The sequence below is a fragment of the Lygodium microphyllum genome, chromosome 28, assembly GCF_053477565.2.
Source record: "Lygodium microphyllum isolate KBCC chromosome 28, Lygodium_microphyllum_v1.1.10, whole genome shotgun sequence".
Lineage (NCBI taxonomy): Eukaryota > Viridiplantae > Streptophyta > Polypodiopsida > Schizaeales > Lygodiaceae > Lygodium > Lygodium microphyllum.
In genome coordinates this window covers 40660066-40686964 of record NC_141162.1, presented here as the reverse complement: position 1 = coordinate 40686964, position 26899 = coordinate 40660066, and the positions used below count along the sequence as shown (strand labels likewise).

General features: G+C 44.3%; 1 protein-coding gene across 1 annotated transcript in view; it reads left to right on the top strand.

Annotated features, from left to right (window-relative positions):
* Positions 1-26899, top strand: part of SPPL2 (SIGNAL PEPTIDE PEPTIDASE-LIKE 2) — a 136154-nt gene that overhangs the window by 25042 nt on the left and 84213 nt on the right. The window contains exon 4 of the mRNA XM_087670929.1: positions 20807-20932. Coding sequence (XP_087527055.1) covers positions 20807-20932 — 126 coding nt within the window. The remainder of the gene's footprint in view (positions 1-20806; positions 20933-26899) is intronic.

Below are 26899 nucleotides of genomic sequence, written 5' to 3'. Positions count from 1 at the left end.
GATGGACGAGTGGTTCCTCTGCCACATCCTCTACCTATGATAGTATAGTAAAATACATGTTTAGACTTTTTCTTTTGCTTTGAGAAGAAGAGAAATCCAAGCCAAGGTTCTTCTCCTCAAGTATCAGCGTAGAAATCAAGTCTGCAAAATCAGGGATATCATCCCTTCTATTCATAGATAATCTGAAGCTCTTGTATTTATCTCCAAGTCTATCTAAACATACATGCACAACATTATTATCATTAACTACCACATTGATAGATCCAAGAGCTTCCACAATACTCTTAAATTTCAAGGCATAATCATAAATGGATAGGTTGCCTCTTTTCACTTGGTTCTAGGCTCCATCAACATTCTTTCAAATGCTAATGTAGTTTGGTAGCATCACTACATTAGGATCTTATCACATCTTCCCTACTTGGCTACACTTTTGTATCTTTAAACCGGCCTCCGAAGAGAGATGTGCATTAGTGAAAGTCTGATGATGAGGATGGCTCTCTCTTTACTTAGGGAGGACATATCACATTTGGGACAATTGTCATCTTCATCACAACTAGACTTCATGCCAACTGCATATAATTCTTTTGGTTCATATGAACAAAAACCTTCTTTGTTATTCCTTCCAATGTTAGGATGTAGATCTAAGTCACCATTGAGACCCTGAATGGTATGAGTATGTCAATGTTTATAGAGGAGGCTCTAGAGGCAGGTGTACATCTTGAGGTATACTTGTTACAATACCTCTGTTTCATATGATTTTGTTATTGATATTAACCAATCACAATTTCTTCTAATCCCTTCCTTTCTGGTTGATAACTTAGATTCTCTTTCTTCTTCTTTTCGTATCTTAGGATTAGATTCTATGCTTGCATCATCCATCTTAGGTTCAATTCCTTTCATGCTAGATACAATAGGATTAGGATATTTTGTTTCCGTTCCTAGTATATTTTTCTTTTCAGTTTCACATGCTAGCTATCCATAGGTGAATGCCACTTTGCATCATCATGGGACTCCGTTATTGGAAGTGTCATCCATACAAACTGTACCTTACACACACCCACAAGTGATCACATTTGTGTATTCTAGGATGGCTATGTTGGATATATACTTACTTCCTTTAGACATATATTTGTGTCCACTCAAGTGTAGGGATATCCATCCATTACTTTGTTAGTAGTCTACTTAGCTCATGTGTGAGTTTGGGCTTGATTGGGCATTAGTAGGCATTTTTTTGAGGTCATGTTGATGCTTATTTTGGCATTTATTGCTGGCCAACCAGCATTAAATGTTGGCCGGACCTGATGCCATTCACGGCATTGTTTGTTCTATTTACTCCAGTTTGTTGGAAATGGAGAAAGAGACAGAGTGAGAGAGTGAACAAGACAATGAGCAAGAGTAGGCAGCAGTTCCACACTCAAAAGATGCAAGTGCTAGAATGATAGAATGAAAGGACAATAGGTCTCAAGTAAGTTTGGACCTATCCCTAACTCAACTAGAGTTCACTTAACTCTAGAACTAACTCTAGAAGTGGTGAGACAACTTATTAATGTACTTGTGGTCACACTACAAACCAACTAACTAAAACATTGGGCAGTGCCCATAGAATTGGCAAATTCTAACACCCTCTTGCAGTGCCAATGTGGTAGAAGTATATAAAGATCAATCATGAAAGGGTAGCAAGTTCAAGGACTTTCGAAAAGCCTCAAACTTCTCATGAAGAAGTGCTTTGGTGAAAGTGTTTGCAACATTCTTCTGTGTAGGAACATACATCAAATTGATATCTCCTACATAGGATCTCTCTTTGACATAATGGGGAACTTTTTATTCTCTGTACGAGAGGTTTTCCCCCCCATATTTATTCTCTTTATTTTATGTGCCTATGCTACAAATTTTCAGGCACTTATTGTGTTGCACACACTTTGGGTGTGAACATCCTCTTACAACCCTAAGGTTTAAGGGTTGTACCTTGTACTTTCATTCTACACTTTCAATCTATTGCATTGGATGTCATGCTTCCACTCTACACATTGTCTACTCCACTGTTAGCTGAGCTTCGATCCTCTCCACCTTCTCACATTTGGTATCAGAGCAGCCCTTTGCTTAGCCCAGCTTGTGGCCACCGCCAGCTGAACCGCCATGCTCCAGCTTCTCAACATGCAGTCCAACAGTCAGCTCCATCTCCAGACTTGTAGGGTTGCCAAACAGGCACCTAGATTGTTCCAGTCTGCCCCCTGCGCCAGAAGTCTGCCAGCTCCGTGTGTGGTGGCAACAACGCCCTTGTAGCGCTCGTTAGCTGCTTGTGACGCCCCTGCCTTGTGTGCCCCACCTACCTGTGCCGCCCCTACCCTGTCTGCGTAGCCCCCTGGCCTGTCTCCTGTACCTGACACGCCCCTGTAAAGGAAACTGCTAGGGTTTGCACTGAGGACACACAGTGTACGACCATGATAGAAACACAAAGAGATAGACATAGACACAGAGGGCAAAACTCAAACCCTAAACGCAAAACTCAAAAACTCAAACCCTAAACGCAAAACTCAAAACTCAAAACTCAAACATAGCAACTCAAACACAAACAGAAGAACGGAGAGAGAGAACACAACTCTGAAGTGAATGAATGTTGTAAATGAATGTAAGAGTGTATAGTGTGCTCAAGGGCAGAGCAATGTTGGAGTGTGACGTCCACCGAAGACGGATCCCAAGTCTGTGACCACCAATCGGAGTGTAGGAGTGCTGAATAGTGAATGGCAGCAAACTGGTCACCAAAACGCAGCAGTTTGGAGGCTGGAAACTGGTAAACGCAGCAGTGTACCACCGATTGGAGGTTGGAAACTGTGCACAGTCTGCTGTAAACAGCAGGTTGAAATAGTGTTTGAGAGTGTTAGGGCCTGCAATGCTGAAAACGCAAGCTGGCTGACCCTGGAGATGAACAACAGTCTGGAGCAATCGCTAGCAGCTGAGAGCTGTCGCCTATAGCAATGGACAGACTGAAGATAATGTGGCTGCAGTCGATGATGGCTGGACAGTAGATGGAGGCGGGCTGTAGGTTGGAAACTGGGCACCAACAACAGCAGAGGGTGGGTGGGCTAGTGTAATCTACAAACAAGGATAATGGCTGAATGGGGGCAGCCTATCTATTTATAGATGTGGATGGGCGCCCCAAAAATTAGGGTTCCACTAAACTCTCTCGAACCGCTCCCCATTTTAGGGCTTTCACTGAACTCTCTCGAAGCGCTCCCCGTTTTAGGGTTATACTCTAAAAGAGCATTTTTAGTGTGTTTTGGGGCTGTTTAAGAGGCTAATCAGCAAGTAATGCATATTTTAGCTCAACTGCCTCAGCAGCACCCGTTTGGCCCGTATCCTGTGCCCTGAGCCACCAGCCCGCCATGTCCTCAATTGCATACGTTGCAATGCTGCTTGGAACTGTGCCGCCACCCGTCCGCCACTCTGGTTCAGTGTGTAGCGCACCAACCTGCAGCTTGAGCTTCATCAGCACCTGCCAAGTTTGTTCGTACTGGCTGACAGTCGAGATTAGGGTAAAAGAAAAATTTTAATCAATTTTTATTTCAAATCTCATTCACTGGAAGGGGCTTATGCCTAGGCAGCATTTCTCTGCTTTTGCAAGTGTCCGGGACACATTTCACGCAGAAATTTTGTGAAATTTTGGGGCTTTTGTTGTCAGTTCAAAGATTGGCAAATGTACAACAGTTTCAGTCTGAGATAGATTGTTTTTGAGCATTTTGGGGCAAGAAATTTTGGGGCTTTTGCTTCTATAGTGTTGTTGAGCATTGAATGCACCTTGGATTGTGTGCATTACAGACGATTTTGACAGAGTGTGCTTCAGTTTGCTCTAGCACCTGTTTCCAGCCTTCCACTCGTAGTTTGTAGCTGTTTACAGCAAAGTGACTGTTGCTGATCACTCTCCATTTAGAAAACAATCTCGTTTTTGCATATTTCAGGTATTTCAGCTTGCTGCCCACACCCCGGATGTGGAGGACATCGCAATCCAAGCTGGCCATTGCTGTCTACAATAGTTTGGCGCCTATTTCCAGCCTACCACACACTGTTCAGAGCTGTTTTCAGCATACTGATTGCTGCGGCGCTGCCGCTGTTTTTTTCCTGCGTTTTGTCTTTCTCTCTCCTGCAGGCTGTCCTGCCTGCGTTTTTAGTCTTTCTCTCACCTGTTGCCTATGTTTTTAGTATTTCTCTCTCCTCACTTGCGTTTTTCTATTGGTTGCAATCTCTTACTGCTGGCTGCATCCTTCTTCCACTGGCAGCTCACTTCCAACCCTTCCACTGCTCTCCAGCCCCTTGAGGTGGACATTGCAGTTCGTGCTTCAGATTGCTCTCACAGCCCTTGAGGCGGACATTGCGGTTCGTGGTTCATGGTGGCTGACCTCTTCCTTCTCCAGCAAGTCACACTGGTATCCATGGCTTCTTTACTAATAAATGACCAGACTACTGGGTGCTCCTACTGTGGCATCATTGGACACACCACCGATGTTTACTGAGTTCAACCTTTGCTCCCCATCCCCCCGGAGTATATGTGTCTTCCACCAGGCACTCCTTGTGCCACCTCTCCTTTCTGGGCCACAGAGATTGTTCTGCATCAGCTATCAGAGTACTATGCTCAAGGCAATAAGACGCATCCGATGCACACTAAGTCCTTTCGAGCACATGGAGGATCCATTGGCGCTACGACCTCTTGGAGATCGTCGCAATGCCAACGGTAGTCTTCTTCCAGTTATTTTCAGGTATAGTGGCTTCCATGACCTATGGATTTGCCGTCCGTTCCATCGAGAGACAGTGATTGTTTGATACCGTCGCCTCGTCAGTGTGCTCCTTCGAGAGACAGTGGCTGCTCGACTCCTTCCTCTTCTTTGGCTACCCAGTCTGCTCCACTGAGAGACAGCGGCTGTTGCCCACCTCTTGCTCATTCTGAGCCCCACCCTTTCCCACCCTCGACTACTTAGGTTCGAGAGGCCACCTCTGGAACCTCTTCGGCACCCCAGATATCTTCTTCGGCCTGACCAGCGGCACTTCCTTCGTCATCAGACATTTCAGAGTCCGTGATCCATGAGTTTTTGGATTCCCTATCTACTTCATAGGGGGATTCAGAGGGGGATGTTATTTCTTTGCCCTCGGAGAGGGGCATCTACTTTTTCTTCGACTTTAGCGGGGGCCTCTCCATCTCCCATCTCAAAGGGGGAACCTACTCCACATGAAGTTCTTCACCCATGCTCTACTTTCTTGGGGTGGCTGTCTTCGACCAGTCATCTCTTCTACTGATACCCAAGATCTTCAAGTACCACCTTGATCGAGACCTTGGTGGTTCAGCCGTGACTTGGTGATGAGGCCTTTGTATTCCTTTCAACATGGATGCACGGAGCTAGTACTTCTCTCCTGAGGTTGAGTTTTGGGTTCTCCAATTCACTCTATCTACTGTTCTTTACTACAGGTTTCCTTTCTGGTGGAAATCTTGGATCTTAGGGATTCTCTACATCTTCTTCCTCCTCTTCTCTTCTTGCCTTTGGTCACTTGGTTAGCATGGAGCCACCTCCCAAGATCGAGTACGGGCATATCCTTATGGTTCTCGGCACCACACAAAGTCCGACATTCCTCCTATGCATTGCATGTTTTCATCATCTTTGTACTAGGGCGCTTGGATAAGTGATCAATTTTCCCACGAGGGACACTATCCAAGTGGCACCTGCTGCATGAGCATTCTTCAGCATGTAGCATTGCATCTCCACCTCACTCTTCTCTTGTCCCCCTTTTTTGGACCTGAGAGGGGGTGTTGAGAAACCCTTTACCCTTCACCCGTAGTTTGTTTTTTTGCGTTTTTGCGTTTTGCGTTTAGGGTTTGCAGCCCCAAAAAGGGGTGCCATCCTAGACTAACTGTGCCTATTTATAGGCCACTCTCTCATTCATTCCTTACGGCTGATTCATTCAGTCCCCATCACCTCTTCTCTCCAGCCTCTCCACTACCCTCACATCCCTTTAGGAGACCATTGCGGTTCGTGGTTCGTGGCTATCTTCATCATCTTCCTTGTGCTATGGCACCCTTGTTCCCTTGTATCACATTCACTCCATGATTCGAAACTTCATCATTCCATTCATCAAAATTTCTTCTCTCTTCTCTTCTTTTCTCCATGTTTGCTGAGTTCACTCCGTGTTCCTCCCCCCAAACCCTACTGTCTCGCTGATATGTCATCTTTTGATAGAAACAATGGTGTGGATGTTATTGCCTCTGAGTAGGCTTTTATGGCACGGCAGAAGGGTAAGGGCAGCCAAGCAAAGAATGCTCCACAGAGCTCTAGGACTTCAGGCACTTCACAGGGTAATAAGAAACAAGGGGGTACGCAAGCCAAGAAGGGCAAATGCCATTATTGCAAGAAGCCAGGCTACTACTTTACTGAGTGTAGAAAGTGCATAGCCAAGGAGAAGAAAAAGGAGTCAAGAATGTCTGTTTTTGATGCTCCTTCCATTGCTACTGAGCCAATGTCCTTTATTGCAGACATGGACTATTGTTTTTACACATGCAATTATGACTCTTCTTGGGCTGACAAAGCATTTAGCTCTACTGAGGATGCTGGCACATGGTTTTTTGACAGTGGTGCTTCTAGGCACATCACATCTCGTAGAGGTTTGTTTGCTTCTACTGGTGCAACCCCAGTTGGCAAGTCAATACTGTGTGCCAGCAATGCATCATACCCTGTTAGAGGTATTGAAGAGATTGTGCTCACAGCCATTGATGGCTCTATTCTCCGTCTATAGGATGCTTTGTTTGTGCTAGGTATAAAGAAGAATTTGTTATCTATTTCTTCTTTGGCATGGTGTGGTTTGTAGGTCACCTTTGATGATGATAGATGCATGGTGCGAGATAAGGAACACATGACTTTGGTCTTGACTGGCACTCTATGTCATGGGTTATATGAGTTGGATGCTCTTTCAGTTGATCGATTGGCATATTTACCGTCCACTCTTACTTCTGCTATGTTACAAGAGGAGTTATGACATGCTCGCATGGGGCACGTAAACTATGGTAGCTTGATGCTTTTACAGCGTACCCAGATGCTAGATGGATTACCTCTCTTGGAGAGACCTCTTGAGCACTTATGCGAGGGATGTATTTTGGGAAAAATGCATCGGTTTTCGTCTCCCCGTGATGTTGCTTTTAGAGCCATAGTTAGGTTACAGTTAGTGTACTCAGATGTATGTGGCCCTATGCAAACAAAGTCATTAGGTGGATGTTACTATTTTGTGACTTTTATTGATGACTTTACTCGCTTCTGCTGGGTCTATTCTTTAGTTAAAAAGTCAGAAGAGTATGATGCATTTTTGGCTTTTGTGGCACTTGTTGAGAACCAATCTGGTTGTAGGGTCAAGACTCTCCGTTCGGACCGAGGGGGGGAATATATGTCCTCTATGCTGAATTCTTTTTTGAAACAGAAGGGCATTGTTCATCAGTTCACTATTGCTTATACTCCACAGTAGAATGGGGTTGCAGAGAGGAAAAATCGGTCACTCATGGAGATGGCCAGATGTATGTTGAAAGCAAAGAGCTTGCCACACAGTTTTTGGATGGAAGCCATTATGTGTGCTTGCCATGTTTTGAACAGATGCCCCACCAAAGCATTAAAGAATATCACGCCTTTTGAGGCTTAGAACAGCAGAAAACCTTCTATTGGGCACTTTCGTACTTTTGGGTGTCTTGCATATGCTCACATTCCAAGGTACTTAGAAAAAAGTTGGATAACAAGGCTGTCAAATGCATTTTTGTGGGGTACATCAGTGAGAGCAAAGGATACGGACTATATGATCGTGTCTCTAAAAAGGTATTTGTCAGTAGGATGTACTTTTCGATGAAAAATCAGAATTATCCCTTGCTGGTTTTGATACATATCAGGCTGCTAGTGATGTATTTGAAGGGATGCTGCCCATTTCATTTGGTGATTCAGCTGGAGTTTTAGTAAATGAACTTAATGTTCAGTCAGCTGCTGCTTGGAAAATGCAGAAAATCAGCCAATGGCTGATCTGAATATTCAGCAAAGTGCTGAATTTGAAATTCAGCAAGAGCTTGTGCACATTCAGGAGGCAAGACAAATGCCTAGATGGTATTTATAGACTATGAAAGATAGTCATTTGGATGCTTCCATGGTTGGTCGTACTAGAAGGCAAGCTCGTATGCATGATACTGCATATACCATGGAGTTTGTTATGCCAGCAAATATAGTTGATGATGAGGAGCTTGAATGTTTTGAGGATGCACAACATAGTATGCATTGGATGGCAGCAATGCAAGCTGAGTTTGATTCCATCATTAAGAATCAAACATGGGATTTAGTGTCTTTGCTTATTGAGAAGAAAGCCATTGGAACAAAATGGATCTACAAGCTGAAAAGGAATGCAGATGGATCCATTGACAAATATAAAGCTAGGCTTGTAGCTAAGGGCTATGCACAGAAGAAAGGCATTGACTATGAGGAGACATTTTCTCCTACTTCCCGCATGACTACCATTAGGTGTATGGTTGCTTTGGCTGCCCATTATGGATGGACTATGCATTAGTTAGATATAAAGACTGCATTTTTACATGGGAAACTTCATGAAGAAGTATATGTATAACAGTCCATTGGTTTTGCAATTGAGGGATTTGAACGCTTAGTTTGCCAGCTGAAAAAGACTTTATATGGCTTGAAACAAGCTCCTAGAGCTTGATACGCAAAGATTGATGCCTTTTTACTCAGCTAAGGGTTCATAAACAACTCATCAGAGTCTACTCTTTACATATGTAAAGAGGGGGATCCATGCTGATCATTTGTCTATATGTTGATGACCTTTTGCTTAGAGGGACACATGCTAATCAGATTTCAACATTTAAACAAAATTTGTTGCAAAATTTTGAGATGTCAGACTTGGGGTCTTTGCATTATTACTTGGGCATTCAGTTCATACATGATACTAGAGGTATCGGTTTATCATAGTTAAGATACATTGATAAACTCCTTGAGAGGTTTGGCTTACAGGATTGCAAGCCAATCTATACACCAATGGAAACTGGACTGAAGCTGCCATTGCATGATGACAGTGACTTGTTTGATATACACACACATGCTCTAGCGGTTGGATGCCTTATCTACCTATGTAATACTAGGCCGAACATATAGTTTACAGTTTTAGCCCTGAGCAGATATATACATCAACCACGCATGTCACATTGGCAAGCTGTCAAGCATGTTTTCTGTGATTTGCAGGGTACTAGATCTCTTGGAATGCTTTACGCCAAGGGGGGACCATTGCACTTACATGCTTACAGTGATTCTAATTGGGCTGGTGATTATGATTCACGTCACTCCACTAGTGGCAATTGTTTCTTTCTTGGCTCATCTTGCATATCTTGGCTTAGCAACAAACAGTCCACTGTTGCCACATTGTCATGTGAAGTTGAATACAAGGCAGCTTTCACTACCACAGTTGAATGTGTATGGCTTAGACTCTTCTAGCTGATCTGGATGTATTTGTCCGGAGCTTACTTCTTTGTTCAGTGATAAATAGAGTGCAATTGCAGTGGCATGGAACCCAATGTTTCATGCATGCACGAAACACATTGAGATCTATCATCACTTTGTTAGTGAGAGGCTACATGTCGGAGATATCAACCTTGTCTATTGTCCTACCACTAGTAATGTGGCAAACATCTTCACCAAAGCTCTTCCTTGTGACAAATTCGAAGCATTTTGCAATGCTTTAAATTTGATCTCCTTTGGTGGAGGATGACCCTTGTATTTTGTTCACTCTTTACTCCAAGGGGGGTTTGTTGGGTTTCACTCACAATTGCACTCAAACAGGAGTGTCGGTGATCTCAGTAGGACGCTGGGGCACTTTTTACTCTCCATACAAGAGGTTTTTTTTCCCAGATTTATTCTCTTTATTTTATGTACCTATGTTATATATTTATGGGCACTTATTGTGTTGCACACACTTCGGGTGTGAACACCCTCTTACAACCCTAAGGTTTAAGTGTTGTACCTTGTACTTTCATTGTACTTTCATTTTACACTTTCGGTCTGTTGCATTGGGTGTCGTGCTTCCACTCTACACATTGTCTATTCCATTGTTAGCTGAGCTTCGATCCTGTCCACCTTCTCACATTGTGATTGTGACATGATGATACCATGTTGATTTTGGGTGAATTGAATCTCCAAATAATAGTGTAAATCGCCCATGTCTGACATGGTAGATGCATGTTTTATATCAATCTTAAAATATGCAAATTTTCCTTCTGTAGATCCAGTGAGAAGCATGTCATTCACATAAAGAATGATAATTAGCAAGTTTTCCCCTTCATTCTTAATGTATAGAGTGGGAGCAGCTGGACTAGTTTTGATCCCTTTGCTGGCTAAATATGCATCAATTTTTGAGTACCATGTATGAGGAGCTTGTTTAAGACCATGAAGAGCTTTACGCAACTTGCATACCATGTGCTCTTTCCCTTTAATCACAAACCTTGGAGGTTGTGACATAAAGATCCTCATGCAAATCCCCATCTAAGAATGCTACTTTCCAACCAATTTGCAGCCATTGCAATCACACATCTCACCGTACTCATATGGAATATCAGAGCAAAAGTTTCCTTATAATCTATGCCTTTCTTTTGTGCATAGCCTTCTGCTACCAACTGTGCCTTATACCTGTCAATTGTAACATCAACTTTACGTGTGAGTTTAAAACCTACTTAGTGCCAATGGCCTTCTTGCCAAGTGATAGATCCCATGTAGAGTTAGTGTCAATGGAGTCTAACTCCTCCTGCATGGTGCATCTACTGTACATCTTGCTGAGCTTCATCCAAGGAAGTAGGCTCATCATCATCCAATAGTGAGCTCATAAATACATGCTCATCACAATCATCTACTTTTGATATATCAGCCAAATGTGCCCCCCTTGCATCATGTGCTTCTAGTGCGCTGAGGTAAAAGGGTATCCATTTTACTCTCTTGGAGGGTTTGTAACAGCCATCTTAGGACTGTTTTGGCTGCATTTACAGGAGCCCTTTCATGTTGAATTGTTGCCTCCATTGCATGCGGCAAACCGTCATCAATGCCCTGCTGTTCAGGAGCATATGGAGTAGCAACAACTTGTTGTAATAAGATAAGTCTGTCTTGCCGTTTACAGCAGGCATATACTCCAAAGAAAGTGATAAAAGGCCCTTCAAAAACATCACAAATGTCATGTGTGGTTGGCATTTGAAACTGGTCATGTGAAAATGCTGCATTTTCAACAAATATGACATCCCTATTGATAAACACCTTCTTCATGCGTGAGTCATACATGCAATAGCCTTCGCTTTTTGAATTGTAGCCAATAAAAATGCATTTTACAGCCTTATCATCAAGCTTCCCACAAAGCTCTTTCGGAACGTGTGTAGGCTATGCAACCAAACACCATAGCCAACTTTGGGTTTCTTGCCATACCAAGCTTTAAATAGTGTGATTGTCTTGAAAGCCTTTGTAGGTGCATGATTCAATACATGATTGGCACACTGAAGCCCTTCTAACCAAAATTTATCGGTCAGCCCCTTGCTTTTCAACATACAATGAGTCATTTCCATGAGAGTGTGATTCTTCCTTTTAGCAACTCCATTTTGTTGAGGAGTCATTCTAATAGTGGCTTTATGCATAATAACATGATCCAACAAATATGTCTCAAATGCATGAGACATGTACTCTCCCCCTCTATTTGTGCGAAGTGTCTGCACTTTTTAACCAGTTTCAGCCTCAAGCTTTACCACAAGATGTTTAAAATGCATGGATACATCAGATTTAGCCTTCAGCCCATACACCTATGTATATCTCGAGTAGTCATCAATAAATGGAACAAAGTAAAGATGACTCCCAAGTACACGTGTCCTCATGGGACCACAAATATCATAGTGAATGAGCTGCATTTTTGGGACAGTACGTACTGCACTATCGTTTTTGAAGGCAAACGTGTACATCTTGCCCAAAATACATCTGTCACATGCATGAGGAGGTGGAGTTTCCACTGGAGGCAATGCATCTACCATGTGACACCTCACTCCCAAAGCTCATATGTTCATAATGAGTATGCCAAAGCTCCACATTTTGAGTGGGCGTAAGACTAGTGATGTGACTGCTAGAGCATTATGAGATTGTTTGTTATAAGTGTCTAACAAGAATAAACCCTTGTATAGGGTGCTGGACAGCCTGAGTGCATAGTCCATCTCTCTATCTCTGACAATACATTTGTCATCCTCAAAGGTGACATGAAAACCATGCTTATTAAAAGCAGAGATAGACAACAAGTTCTTTGTAATGTTAGGCACAAACAATACATCTAGAAGCATGAAGTTTGAACCATGTGCAGTAGTAATAGTAGTGATTGTCCCAATGCCACAAACATCATAACTACTGCTATTCGCACATGTTGACACACTTCATACTAGGGGCTGAATGCAAGGAGGTAAGCTAGCACTTTCTGGAAGTGATGTGCTCTGATGCACCACTGTCAAAATACCATGTTTGCTACATTTCAGCAGCATTAAATGTTGAATCAGCCATATAAGAATCAATTAAGAAGAATCATAACTGCATGTAAGAAATGCATAATCCTCCTTCACAAAGTTGGTTGAAGCATTACCATAAGCTGATTTGTTTGCTGATGCCTCTTGGACAGCCAAACAGAAGTCTTTCTTCTTCTCTTTGGCCAATCTCTTTCTGCATTCATCAATATAGTGACTGGGCTCTTGCAATAATGGCATTTTCCCTTATTTTTGGAATTAAATCAAGTCTTGGACAGCCTTGTTCGATGGCTGTCCATTATTACCCTTTTGCTGATTTTTTGCATTTTACCCGGCTTTTCCTTTGCCTTTGAACTTGGAAAGCATAGCCACATCACCTGAACATAGTGCAACATTTTTTCGAATCTGTTCCTCTTGCAACAAGAGGCTTCCCAACTCCACAAATGTAAGGGGTTGTTGTCTTTCCCTCAAAGACAACATCAAAGAGTTGTGAAAACCCATATATGATTCTAGAAGAGAGTTCAATGTGATGTTCACCAATTCAACATCTTGAATAATCTCATCAACTTTGAGTAGCTGCTCATGCAAATGCTCACGCAAATCCTATATGTGAGTAAGGTGATCCGTCATGCTATCACTCTCGTCCATGTTCACATTGGCGGACTCTTTGCAAAGATAGGAGATCTTGGCCTCATTGCAAGCTGCAAACATACACTCATGTATGTTTCATGCTGATTTTGAGGTCTTGTAAGACCGAATGTATAGAATAATGCTTTTTACTGACAATGCTATCAAAGAAAGTGCTTGAGCATCCTTCAAATCCCATTTTCTTTGATTCTCTGTAGGAGGGGGAGAAGGGGTAGTCGCAGCAGCACCACCATCAACTTGTCCTCAAGCATGATGTTGAGGTGTCTGAGGTGCAAGACCTCCAGGTCACTGCAAGTCACCTATAACATAGTCCCGTAAGTCCTTCGCAACAAGAAGGTTGTGCACCATAAAACTCCACAATGGGTAGTTGGAGCCATCAAGCTTGTCCTCCTAAGTGAGGATACCAAGAATTCTGCTCCGATCATTAGTTCCCTAACGTGCCATGTTGTCATTAATGAACAAAAATCTGCAGCCAAATACTTCGATGCTGAAGTATAATGTGTGTACTCCTCAAAGTACCAAAAATCCCTTGGGATTATAAAACAAGTGCCAAACTGTCAACAAATGCCAAAGTGTGCACATTGTCACTTGAAATAGCACTCAGCCACAATAATAACAGCAATGCACTGCTGTATATTGTTGTAATACATCTGCCTCGTAATGGGTGCCCACAAAAGTACAAATTCCAGCAATTTAATGCCGATTCTCACCAACATTTCTGAATTTCCTCCAGATTTACTATTCAATTTGACTGTAGCAGCAATTAATGCTGCTGTATCACTGTTTTCCCCCTTTGGAATGCATGTTGGGAAAATGCCCCAAATTTCTTTGCAAAATTTCAAAGAAATTGAAGAAATTTATACCTTACAGTTTGAATTTCTACAAAAATGTCGCCTCATGATTGGTACCAATAGTAACCAGCAGTTGGAATGTGCCTTGTGATGTATGCCAAAGCCAAAAAACTGAAAAGCCCCAAATTTCTTGCACCAATGTCGAAGAAATTGCGCAATGTTAGCAATTTCGGTGGAGATTCACGCATGGGAACTCGAATCGGGCAAAAGCCCCAACTTTCCTTGATTAAATTTGGAGAAATTTTAGAAATTGGAAAAGTTGGCTGAAAATCCCCAAATTTCTTGGCATAGTTTGAGAAATTAAAAATTTCTTTGAAATTAGGTATGAGATGAGTGAGACGAATGAGAAATTGCAGAAATTTTCGAAAACCCCCAAATTTGGAAAATTGGGGTTTTTGCATTTTTTCTTAGGCTGAGAAAATGGCGAGCAAGGTTGAGAAAATGGTGGGCAGGGCTGAGAATATTACGATAGGGTTGAGAGGGGCTATGTGTGCAAAGTTATGTGCAAGATTGCATATAGGATTGTATGCAGCCTGAAAATAGCAGTAGCACCTCCTCCAAAACAGCAACTTCTCTTCCTCGGGCTAAACGTTGGCCAAGGACCTTGGCAGAGTGGCACCGCTTGATGGTGGCTGTTTGAAAACAGCAATAGCACCTTCTCCAAAACAACATTTTCTCTTCTTCGGGCTGAACGTTGGCTGGCTGTAGCAAGACCTTGGCGGAGTGGCACCGTTTGATGGCGGCTGTTCAAAATCTGTGCATAGAAGCTGCTTTGATACCAAATGTTGGAAATGGAGGAAGAGAGAGAGAGTGAATACAGGACAATGAGCAAGAGTGGGGAGCAGTTCCACACTCAAAAGATGCAAGTGCTAGAATGCTAGAGTGAAAGTATAATAGGTCTAAGTAAGTTAGACCTATCCCTAACTATACTAGAGTGAAAGTATAATAGGTCTAAGTAAGTTAGACCTATCCCTAACTCAACTAGAGTTCATTTAACTCTAGAACTAACTCCAGAAGTGGTGACAACTTATTAATGTAGTTGTGTTCACACTACAAACCAACCAACTAAAACATTGGGCACTGCCCATAGAATTGGCAAATTCTAACATGGGCTTCCTCCTCAATCTGTTATTCATCACCTATAGGTTGGGAGAAAGGGAGCCGGTGCCATTGCCTACACAGCTAGTGACTCAGTATTGTACGTGACTTTCTCGTGTTTGGTGTATGGATTCCATTTCCCGAGCATTCTTTTGAGTTCTCTTCTTTGTAGTACTATTTTGTGTTTCTTCCCTTCTATCCTTGTGTTCGACAGTCTATTACAACATCTGTTTATGCTTCCATCTTTGTTTGTTGCAGCTGGGCGACCAGTTTCAAAGACCTTTCAGCCATCAAAAATTAGTGTTTTGCTGCTGCGTTCATCTCACAAGCTGCTTGACTGCATTTAATGCCATTGCTACCCATGTTTTTTAATTTTCTGCATTATATTACTGCTGGTGACTGCATTTAATGCCTCTTTTGTTTGTGTTTTGACTTGCAACCTTTGCGTTTTCAGCCTCTTGGGCTCTTGAAGGCTATGCGACAACATTTTCAGCTCTTGTGTTGGCTGATTCTTCTTGGTTTTTGCAGATTTTGTGATCAAACACTATGTTCGAACTTTGTTTGGTGCAGTTTGTGCTATGCTTTGGCAGTACTCTATCTTTCCTCCTCTTCTTTCATTTATTTTCTCTTCCTATCCTCTCTAGATGGCTCTTCCCCTATTGTTCTATTGATGACAAATTACATGGTGCTGATTACCTAACATGGAGTATTGTTATGAAAACATGGCTTGTGCAAAAGTGGTTATGCTACGTTGTGTCTGGAGCTTGTGAGTGGCCTGAGCATCCTCTTCCTCTTTCAGCTGATTTTGAGGACAACTATGAAGAAGTTGTGTTCACATGGGATATTGATGATACTCCTGCATATTCTACTCTTCTTTAGTGCATCTCTAAAGAAGTCCTTTTGGCGGTTACCTCTTGTAGGACGTCTCTAGTGATTCGGGCGAAGCTTCAGATGTTGTACGAGGCTCCTTTGCCTATGTGTGTGGTCATTCTTTATGGACAGCTCCACCAGATGAAGTTCGAGCTGAAAGATACTATTGAGTCTTTCTTACTTCTTGTCACATAGGTACAAGACTAGCTTCAAAGCATACAATCTGCATTTCCAGAGGCTCATCTTGTGGGGACCATGCTCTACAAGCTCCCTCCAGAGTTTAATGGAGTCACCAATGCTTTGAGGGCTTAGACATCATTGACATCCGTTAGTTTTCTATAGATGTCCTCGATGTTGCTTGAGCATGGGACATCTTTGAGGTTATAGGGGAGGCTTCCACGAGAGTCTGGTGGTTCGACTGAGGCCTTTACAACTCCAAAGAGGGGTGGCAGGAAGAAGAAATTGAAGGCATAGTGTTATAATTGTGGTAAGAAGGGCCATTTGCATAAGGATTGCAAAGAGTTAGTGGCTTCAAGGAAAAAGGAGGAGAATAAGAAGAAGCAGGATTCGAACTCTTCTGTTGAGTGATCCTCTTCCTTGGATTCCGACTCGGATCTTGTGGCGAAGGCCAAGGCCAAGGCCAAGGCATGGATAGGGATATCTTCTTTAGATTTCGGAAAGGGCTTAGCAACTCCTCTTTTTGCTTTCTAGTGTAGGTGATACGGTCATCCCTCATGACTCTCTAGTGCTAGAGAGGGAGTGTGAGAGGATGGTGAGGTGGGGTTGGTGAGCCTCATCTATAGAGGTATATAGGTGCACAAGTTCTAGAGAGGACTTCTCAAATGTGTTGAGAAATATACAATCACACCCATATGTGCCTCTTTAGAACAACTATGCAAGGAACATGCAGCTCAATCTAGGAAGAGTTGCCTTTATTCCATAGGCATAGTGGATGAAAGTGGTACCATCTTGTAACTATAAAAGAGTGTACTTGATAATCATTTGAATGGAATGCTATTGTACTTTGTACTTTTAGTCTTGTCCATGTCTACTCAAGATTGTGTTTATGAGTCCCAGCTAATCTATCTTGGAGCCTAATTCAATTGAGTAATAGTTAGTGTGTCTAGTCCATATCAACATGCTTCTTGTCTTTGACTTTCAACCTCCATAGCTAACCTTGCTCAAGATCTGTGTTTCTCAACATAACGCATCAACTAAAGTCTAGGAGGTTTGAAATCTTGGAGTTGGGATTGACTTTCACGTTCATGATGGACTGTTACTTGACAAAGAGTAGGAATGGTTCCTAGTTCGAGCTCACATGTGGGGACACTTTGGCGGTCTTGGCCAAAGGCAGGGAATCCATGGTCATGCATGTTTAGAGGCATTTTTGACAAGATGGTCTTGTATGCTATTGCAAGACATTGATGACAAAAAGAGAGATCTACTGTGATTTTTCTCTAGTTTTAGGTTTTGGTACGATCGACATTGATACGTAGGTTCTCTCTAAGGGACCTTGGTGGTAGTTGGATCACCCACTGCTTGGGTATCCATGGCTCTATTGTGATGGTCTTTGTTGTATCGACTATGATGAGTTATTATTATTGTATCATTGTATTGTATTGGATCACCCATGACCTAAGAGAGGGTGTTAGTAGTCTAGTCAGCTCGTGTGTGTCTGGGCTTGGTTGTGGGGCATTACTAGGTATTTTAGGAAGTTTTTTGTGGTTATGTTGATGCTTATTTTGGCATTTATTGCTGGCCGACCAACATTAAATGCTGGCTAACCTGCTGCCATCCATTCTAGGCTCTCCCTCAATCGGTCATTCATCAATTACAGGTTTTGTTGGAGAGAGGGAGCTGGTGCCATTGCCTACGCAGTTAGTGACTCACTGTTGTACGTGACATTCTTGTGTTTGGTATATGGGATTCCATTGTCCAAGCATTCTTCCGAGTTCTCTTCTTTGCAGTGTTCTTTTGCGTTTTTTCCCTTTTGTCCTTGAGTTCAGCAGTTTATTACAGTATCTGTTTATGCTTCCTCTGTATCCACTTTTGACATGCTTATTGTGTGCCTCCACACATTCCTTCTGCCACTTAGATGCAGGGATACTTATGATGCACTTTCACACACTTCATGGGCCACTTCGACGCAAGGGTTTCCATCCTCCTATAGTGTGCCTATCCACCCTCCTAGGGCTACTCATATGATTTGTATTATTCTTTTGATTCATATGAACAAAAAACTTTCTTGTTATTCCTTATAATGAGTAGGATCTAGATCTAAGTCATCATGATGGCCATGAATGATTTAAGTATGTCGATGTTCATAGAGGACGCTCTAGAGACATGCATATGTCTTTAGGTATACTTGTTACAATATCTCCATTTCATATGAGCATGTTATTGGTGTCAATCCATTGTAATTCCCTCCCATTCCCCCCTTTTGGGTTGATAACTTGGATTCTCTTTCTTTTGCTTTTTATATCTTAGGTTTAGATTCTATACTTTTCATCATCCACTTAGGTTAAATTCTTTCCATGTTTGGGAATATAGGATTAGGATATTGTGTTTTTGTTCCTAGTATATTTTTCTTTTCAGTTCCACATGTTAGCAATGCATAGGTGAAGCGACTTTGTATCATGGTACTCCATTATCGGAAATGAACCTTATACACACTTACAAGTGAGCATATCTGTCTATCCTAGGATGGCTATGTTGGATAAACCCTCTCCCCTCGAATATGTATTTGTGTCCACTTAGGCACATGGATATTCATCCCCTGCTTATGGTGTGCATCCACACATTTCGTTTGCCACTCCGACGCAAGAATATGCATCCTTTGCTCATGGTGTGCCTTCACACACTTTATGGGCCATTTTGACGCAAGGATTTTCATCCTTTGCCAATAGTGTGCCTATCCACTCTTTTTGGGCTACTTATATTGTAGTCTGTTACCATACTTATGTCTAGTTAGCCCACACACAAATATGGATTCTCTGTGCACACATCTCGAATGCACGGTGGGTATGTTGGGGTCAATCTCCAAGTGTACTCCAATCCTCCACTCTACCCACCCTACTGAAACTAGCCTTTCTCATTGGATAGGGTGACACTAACTTCATTTAAATCAACATTAATTACAACAATTAATTAATTCACATAAATTGAAAATATAAAGGTTACCACTTAATCTTGGACATTGGACAGCATGTTGGCTCGAAAACTGGTGTCTCTTGCGGTATTTATTTTAACCTTTATCGCAAATGGATGGAATACAATTGAGATCCTTTGACCTTCTCTGCTAATCTAAGTACTCCACTTGTTGTCAAAATTGACCAGCAAGTCTTTGAACACATTTACCCCTTGGTTTGCTTGAGGATTGGTCTTCACCTTGTTCCTTGAAAGACAAATTTGGTCTTCAAATCCTAATTTTTGTTGTATATTAGGATTTATAGCAGAGGTTTTCCGATATCTCCACCTTCGATGACTCAAATGGCTGGATTTTTCTGAGATAAGTTGAGAGATGGATGGGGGATGAGAGAGAATGCTGTAGAAAGAAAGAAAGATATATTAATGTCTACATAAGGCCAATGTGGCCTATGAGACAAAATCTAGAGTACATCCATGTCTAATGTCATCTCATCAGTAAGGTAAAGATAACATTACAAATAAGTGGGTGGCCTATGAAACAATACTGAAAATAACTATATGATGGGCCTATACTAGGGTTGAACCATGTGTAGTGTTATTCCATCAATAGAAAAGAAAAGGAAAGGAAAGGAGAACCAGATCTGATAGAACCATGTACAAAAGTGTGGTGGGGACTATGGGCTGTAGGTGATCTCAAGATCTGCACATGATCTCAGCTATGATGCGGTCCCTAGCTGCTTCACTGATATGCCTGGTGGTGAGTCTACGGTGTCTCGTGATAATGGCTCTAATCCGACTGTGGTGTGGCCTCCTCGGATGTGGTCCTGGTAGACGGGGGGATTTGTAGAGAGAAATTTTAGAGTCTCATAATGAGAAATGCTGAAAAACTGCTGTTACCCTATTCAAATAGCCATGGAAGCTGTCACCTACAGCTTAGGATCACTAGAAAGACTGCTGCCCCCTCCTGTATGCTGTCATGTGCACTAGAAGGACCTTGAGGTGTTGTCACCTGCTCTTGTAAGGCTCCAATCTACTGTCACTTGTTGTAGGAATGGTTCTAGCCATTTCCAGTTGCTTGGTGGTCATTGAAAAACTCAATAACCCAATGAGTTGATCTTAGACATTGAATTTAGTTAATTTTAGTTCGATTACTACTTAACAATATCATACATTTGTCTTTTAGTATTTGGGCTTCTTCAAATGGAATAACAACTACATAGTAGCTGATGGCCTCCAACTAAAAGGCATAATGTGTGACGTGAAAAGTTCAAGACACATAATTTGTTTATAGAATTTACTAAACTTTTCTGCAGTAATTTGTCTATAGTAAACTTTTCTGCAGTACTTTCTGTAATGTCTTTTTACATAAAACTCTTGCTTTAATGTCTGTAGGCTGTACCTGCTACGTGCTCATGGTAGTCTATTGAAACACAGTGCAACATTGATAGTTCCCATATGCCAAGCCTTTTTGGAATACTTCTCTAAAGTCTGTTGTGCAAAACTTTCTATTTGACATTCTAGGCTGTACCCGTTCATAAGATACCAAATGTGATAACAGCTGTTTTCCTCACCAAAATGCTGATGTGCTGTAATCTAAAGTCTGGTCCTCAATTTTCTTGTCAAGTAACCAGTTGCAATGGACTGTTTGTTGCAGAGCTATATAAGATGGTGTGCGACGCAAATGAAGCAGGCACCTTCTTAGATATAAAAATACCAGCTGTTTTACTGCCAAAGTCTGCAGGAGAAAGCTTGGAGCAGGCATTGAATTCAAGTAGTAAAGGTATCACATGTTCCTTAAGAATTTTGGTTTGTGCACTCAGTCTGTTTGATCATAGCTTGCTTTGGTGTAGACATATTTCAAGGAATGTAGGTTTGCTAGTAGATTGGTCTAAATCTTGTTTATCAAATGCCATGCTTTGTAGGACTGTCATTAGCAAGAGTCTCGTTAGTCCTCAACTGCCTAATTATCTTCTAACAGCACAACTTGACCTCTGTTGGAGCAAGTGGCACCTTCTTTTTTGGTCAAAGAAGAGCAGAATATACACCCCAGCCGCCCATCACACCTTCCCGAGATAGGTGCAGGTGCCACCATAGGAGTTTTTTTGTAGTGGGCTGTGGTCTTACTTGAGAGTTGCGGAGCGCGGAGAGTTCCCACAGCCCTTGGAGGTGGGAATCTTCGTGGTATGCAAGTCAAGGAGCGGCAAGGTCCATCTACTAGCACCACCGGATGGACCAAACTACTCTTCTTCCTTCTGACCTCTCACATAGGAGACTGGATGACGACACAGATAGAGGAGGAGGTGAAGAGGTAGGTGGCAGAGCACATCTCCTAGTGGATGAGAGAAGGTGGACTGGTACTTTTCTACCAGCAATGGCCAGGTTGTATGATGGACTTTAACTGGTGGACTGGGGCCCAGGTCCCACATTTGAGCATTATCTTTCGAGCCCCTCGACAGTGGAGAGCTCCGATGGATGTGGTCGAGTGGCCCCTGGCATAGGTAGCCTGCTTCTACCAGTGTACAGAGTCTCGCCTCTCTCAGCCTGGTTGATAGATGCCCTGGTGGTACCACCAGGCGCATCCATCACCCCCAATGGTCCGCGCTCAAGGGCTACCATGGGGGAATGGAGTTCACCGTCCACGCCGGCAACAAAGCGTATCCGCATGCCTCATAGCTTCTCTTCTTTGTTAGCAGCTTCCACACCGAACAAATGCTTGTTCGGTTAGTCACATGTTTTTCTACTATGAGTTTACATTGTGCATCTTGAAATGTGAATAGCCTCCACTATAGTGGAGTACGTGGTTCCAGGAAGTTGATTGTTCGGTAGGAGCTGCAGCGTGCCCTTGCCGGACGGATCGATATCTTACTTCTACAGGAGCACAAGCTCACTTCCACCCAGGTCCAATGGGTAGGGAAGGTACTCCCGAGCAGTTCACACACTTATTGGGAGCACGCCATCGGTGCCCATGGCAGGAGTAGAGACGTATGCACCTCTATTGGCCCGAGTCTCACCGCCTATGTACGAGACCACGGGACGATAGTGGTAGGGAGGGTTCTATGGATCGGATTGGATATTGGAGACTCGTGCCTTGGAGTCCTCAATGTCTATGCCCCTATTGAGGTTAGGGCATGTAGCAGGTTCTGGGTGGAGATCGCAGCAAAGACTCCCAGAGGTGAACTCCTGGATTGTTGGAGGAGACTTCAACAACCTGGAGGCCTTAGAGGACCAACAAGGCAGAGGCAGAAACTACCAGGGCATAGCTGGGGAGGAGCAAGAGGCATGGGAGGTCTTTCTACTGGCAGTAGGAGAACGGGATGCTTGGAGAGACCCATCTTTCCATAGGAGGGAGAGGTCGCTAGACTTCTCTTGGGGATACAGGCTGCTAGGTGGAGTCCTGCTGGAGCGGTTGGACAGGCTCTATGTGGGAGAGTGGGGATGCTCTCGCAGAGGCCAGGTAGAGTAGTTGGCGGGCACCACTTTGTCCAATCACTGCTCGGTTCTCCTGACACTTGATCCCCCACCATCTGTCCTAGACACACGATCCTGTTGGATCCCTAACTCGATCTATATGAGGGAGGAGGTGAAGAGAGAGATTGAGTAGATTTGGACTAGGGAGTGGGGCAAGAGGGACCGGATCACAGAGCAGGTTGGAGAGGTCCTAGTCGAGTCGAGCAGTATCTGCCACAGGAGGCAGCCCTACAGGCCAAGCAGCGGAGCTAGGAGGAGGAGAGAGCACTCCGGCGGGACCTAGAAGCCATGCAGAGATTACTACAGGAGGCACCAGGGGATCCCATCCTCCACGCACAAGAGGTGCGCGCGCAAGCAGCCATCGCCGGCCTAGAGGACATACGCTCGGAGTTCTCATTCTGTACCTTTGCAGTCTTCTGGGCGCGGAAGGAAGACATGATGTGCAAGGAGTTTTTCCAGGTGCATCAGCCCCGCACCTCAGGAGAATAGTTACGTAGCCTTTGGGATCAGTATGGGAGGACTTGCTCTAGCCCAGACGAGGTGATGGAGATTGCCACCGACTACTACAGATGCATTTTCCAGCAGGAGATAGCCTCAGCTAGAGGACATCGATGTAGACAGCAAGTTTGGGATCACATCTCGTCCCTCGTCACGGAGAAAATGGGACGCTCCCTCCCAGCCTCCTTCATAGAGAAGGAACTAGAGGAGGCTTTCCATACACTGGACGGGTAGAAATGCCTAGGAGAGAATGCCCTCTCTAAGGCATTCTTCACCACCTACTGGGAGGTGGTGAAGGACCCCTTACTGCTAGCCTTCCAAGAGATTTTCACTTCAGGATAGATGCCAGGGAGTCTTTCGGCAGGTCTTATCAGTCTCCTCCCCAAAGGGAGAGACCGGTTGGAGCTATCCCAATGGAGACCGATCACCTTACTCTCAGTGGCCTATAAGGCATTGGCAAAGATGATTGGTAGGTGATTCTGCCCTGTGCTTCCAGGCATCATTCATGACACACAGACAGACTTTGTCTAGGATAGGAGACCTAGACAATGTCTTCACTTCTTTGAGGCAACAGAGTGGGCCTAGCACACTGGTTAGGGACTGATAGTACTACTCCTGGACTTCGAGAAAGCCTATGATAGGGTGGACTGGGACTTCTTAGAGGGCACCATGGTGAGGTTGGGATTCCCCCATGCATGGATCCGTGGGGTCGCTGCAATTTACAGATTGGTTACCAGCAGGGTTCTCATAGGTGGCAGGCGAGGGGAGGAGTTTCGGCTGGAGAGATCGGTCTGGTAGGGCTGCTCCTTGGCCCCATACCTATTCTTACTCTTTGCAGAGGCGATGTCTCGCTTCCTCAGGTCATGTATGAGCGGGTTACGCGGCCTCTGACTTCCAATGAGAGAGGAGATGGAGCTGTTAGACTCAGAGTATGCAGATGATACAACACTCTACATAGAGGGTGATGAGTTGATGTTGGAGAGAGTGAGATTGGCTCTCGAGGTGTTCTGTACTGCAGCAGGAGTGAAAATCAAGTGGCGAAAGTCAGTTGGTTTCCTTATAGACCCGGGCTTTAGCACGGAGTGGGGCGTTCACTTGGGATTTAGGTGGGTGTGTAGAGGATAGACCGTTCGATACCTAGGGTTCCAGGTGGGACTCCACATCACTCCCGCCTAGTAGTTTCTTCCAATCCTTGAATCTATTCGGAGGACGCTGACCTGTTGGAGTACTGCTCGCCTTTCCCTAGTAGGGTGAGCCCTGGTGGTTAACTAGGTCCTCCTAGCGACGGCTTGGTACATCGCCTCGTGTTGGTGCTTCTCCTCGTCCTCTGTAGTTTAGCTTCGCTGCCTAGTGCGGAACTCCCTTTGGGCAGGGTCAGACGGTTCTAGGGATTCCCGGGCCAAGGTGGCATAGGCAACCATCATCCGGTATCGGTTAGAGGGAGGGCTTGGGATCATAGACCCAGAGCATTAGAGTATGGCCCTCTTGGGCAAGCTAATAGTCCGTGACCTCATACCAGGAGGGCAGACGTGGAAGGTTCTATTGTAGAACGGTCTCCAAGATTGTAGACCGAGGCTTGGCAGTGATTGGAGGCCGTCCCTGAGATGGATCTTCACGACAGCCCAAATTCCCCTTCCTACACAGCCTACTTCGTGTGTGACAGGGTCTCCGTAAGGTCCTCATTCAGAGCCCCCCAGGCTGCAAGAGGAGATATACCGCTAGCTGGTGATCTGGAACCCCCAGGTTAGAGATTGGGATGGGTTGTAGATTGGTGAGCACCCCCACATCTAGTGGGCTGGTTGGGAGCCCAGTCCGTACCATTAACACATGGCGGGATGTATACAGGATGGTGGACGAGGAGGTGTTGCAGTGAGCATCAGGCTGCCAGAGAGGAGTTGAGTTGAGGAGAAGGGAGATAGATGTAGCAATACCTCAGGAGTGGCTTGCCCCCCCGATACGAGAGCCGGTAGAGCCCGGGGAGGTATGGGCTGTTAGGTTTTCATGAGCAAGTATCCCCCTACAGGTGTCAGGTAGAGTGGGCGGTGCGCCACATGGGACGTTCTTCACCGTATAGGAGGGGGGGCCCTCTGGCCCTTGACAGAGGGCAGCAGGATGAGGGGATAGCTGTCCTTTCATGGAGGAGGATTCTGGTGGTTGGCCTTCAGGGGAAGACATGGGGGCTGGATCCCTATGTCTTCTGGGAGAAGCTCAGGGAGTGGCATCTCTAGATTTGGGAGGCCAGGCCACTTGATGAGCTGGAGTGGGATCTAGGAGAGTGGCTATGGCCAGCCACTGCGGTCGCCAAGAAGCCACCAAGGTTCCTGGAGTACACAGCCAGGATTGGCAGGCACGTACTAATGCACGAGGACATGGATTGGGCGCCGTCGTGTAGTAGGTACTGGGCGGAGTACAACATCATGGAGGCTTTCCAACGGACCTTCTGGCACCGCCTATGGGATAGCTGGAGGCCGAGGAGGGTATCATATTTCTTATGGTTGGTGGCACATGGAGGCCTGGCGGTGGGAAGTTGGTTAGCCCAGATGCAGGAGGGTGGTTGTAAACGCTGCATACAGCAGCCTCTGGAAACTCCAAAGCACTGCCTTTGGTTGTGTGAGGCGGCGTAGCTCGTGTGGAGAGAAGCATGCCGCGTCCTCTACCGTATAGCACCCAGCCTTGGATGTATCTCATGGGGAGCTTTTTGTTGGCAGGCAGTCAGCCAGGGCCGTCACCTTCTGATGAGGCTGGGATGCAAGATACGATATTGATTATTGAGGTAGGGTTGTGCACAGTGGTCGGTTTGGAGGCTCTACCCAATTGCCAGGTACTAACAACAGACCTCTCTAAGGTATGGGAGATCATAGGGAGTCTTACTAGATGGCATATGTGGAAGGCGTGGTGTTAGGAGGTTTTTGGCGGAGAGAGACTTTCAATATAGGCGACTTGAGCAGAGATTTGGACCTCCATCATCCACTCCCTCCGCGGCCGATGGGACCAGGTGCAGGGCGAGTCTCGAGCTCATCAAGAGCTCCGTTTTCATTTCATGCGCACCTGGGGCGGCCAGGACTTGTTTTTCGCAATGCAGGCAGGCAGCCCCAGATGGCGATACACCCCCCCTCCATGGCTTCTTGCTCCCATCCCCCCTAGACTGCCCTGAGAGGCTTGTACACTTGATATATCTGTGACTCTGCATCAGCTCCAGCTAGTCCGTTGAGCATGAGCACTTCCTTGTATTTAGGTCTTTTCTGAAGTAATATAATTAGCCACACTTTATTTGCAAAAAAAAAAAAAGAATATACACCCCAAGGAAAAAAACCTTCCCTGAGGTGAGAATGCCAAGTATACAATAACCCCTGTCTAGGACTACAAGGCACATAAAAAAGGAAGTCCGATTCAAGGCTGAGTAAACAGCCAGTCCAGTAGGCTGTAATGCCAGACCATATGTGAATCAAACTGGAAGAAAGTGCAATAATCTGAATTACAAATAAAAACATCTCTCCTTGTGCGCTGAGAGTTGATCTCTCCCATCTTGTATGGAGTAAATGGATGATCTCTGTCCAAATCCTAGAGTCAAAACTCAAAAGCCGAAAAAATAAAGAATATGAATATGAGAAGACCGAATATATACAAAGGAGTGTAGCAGTCTCTCTCTCACAGAACCTCACATTGTGTTGCCTCTCAAATACTTCTCAAACCACACAACTACATGCTTTATATACAGGAAAACCAAAATCAAATCAGTCCTGATTGGAGTGACCTGTTGTACACATAGAATAATAAAATA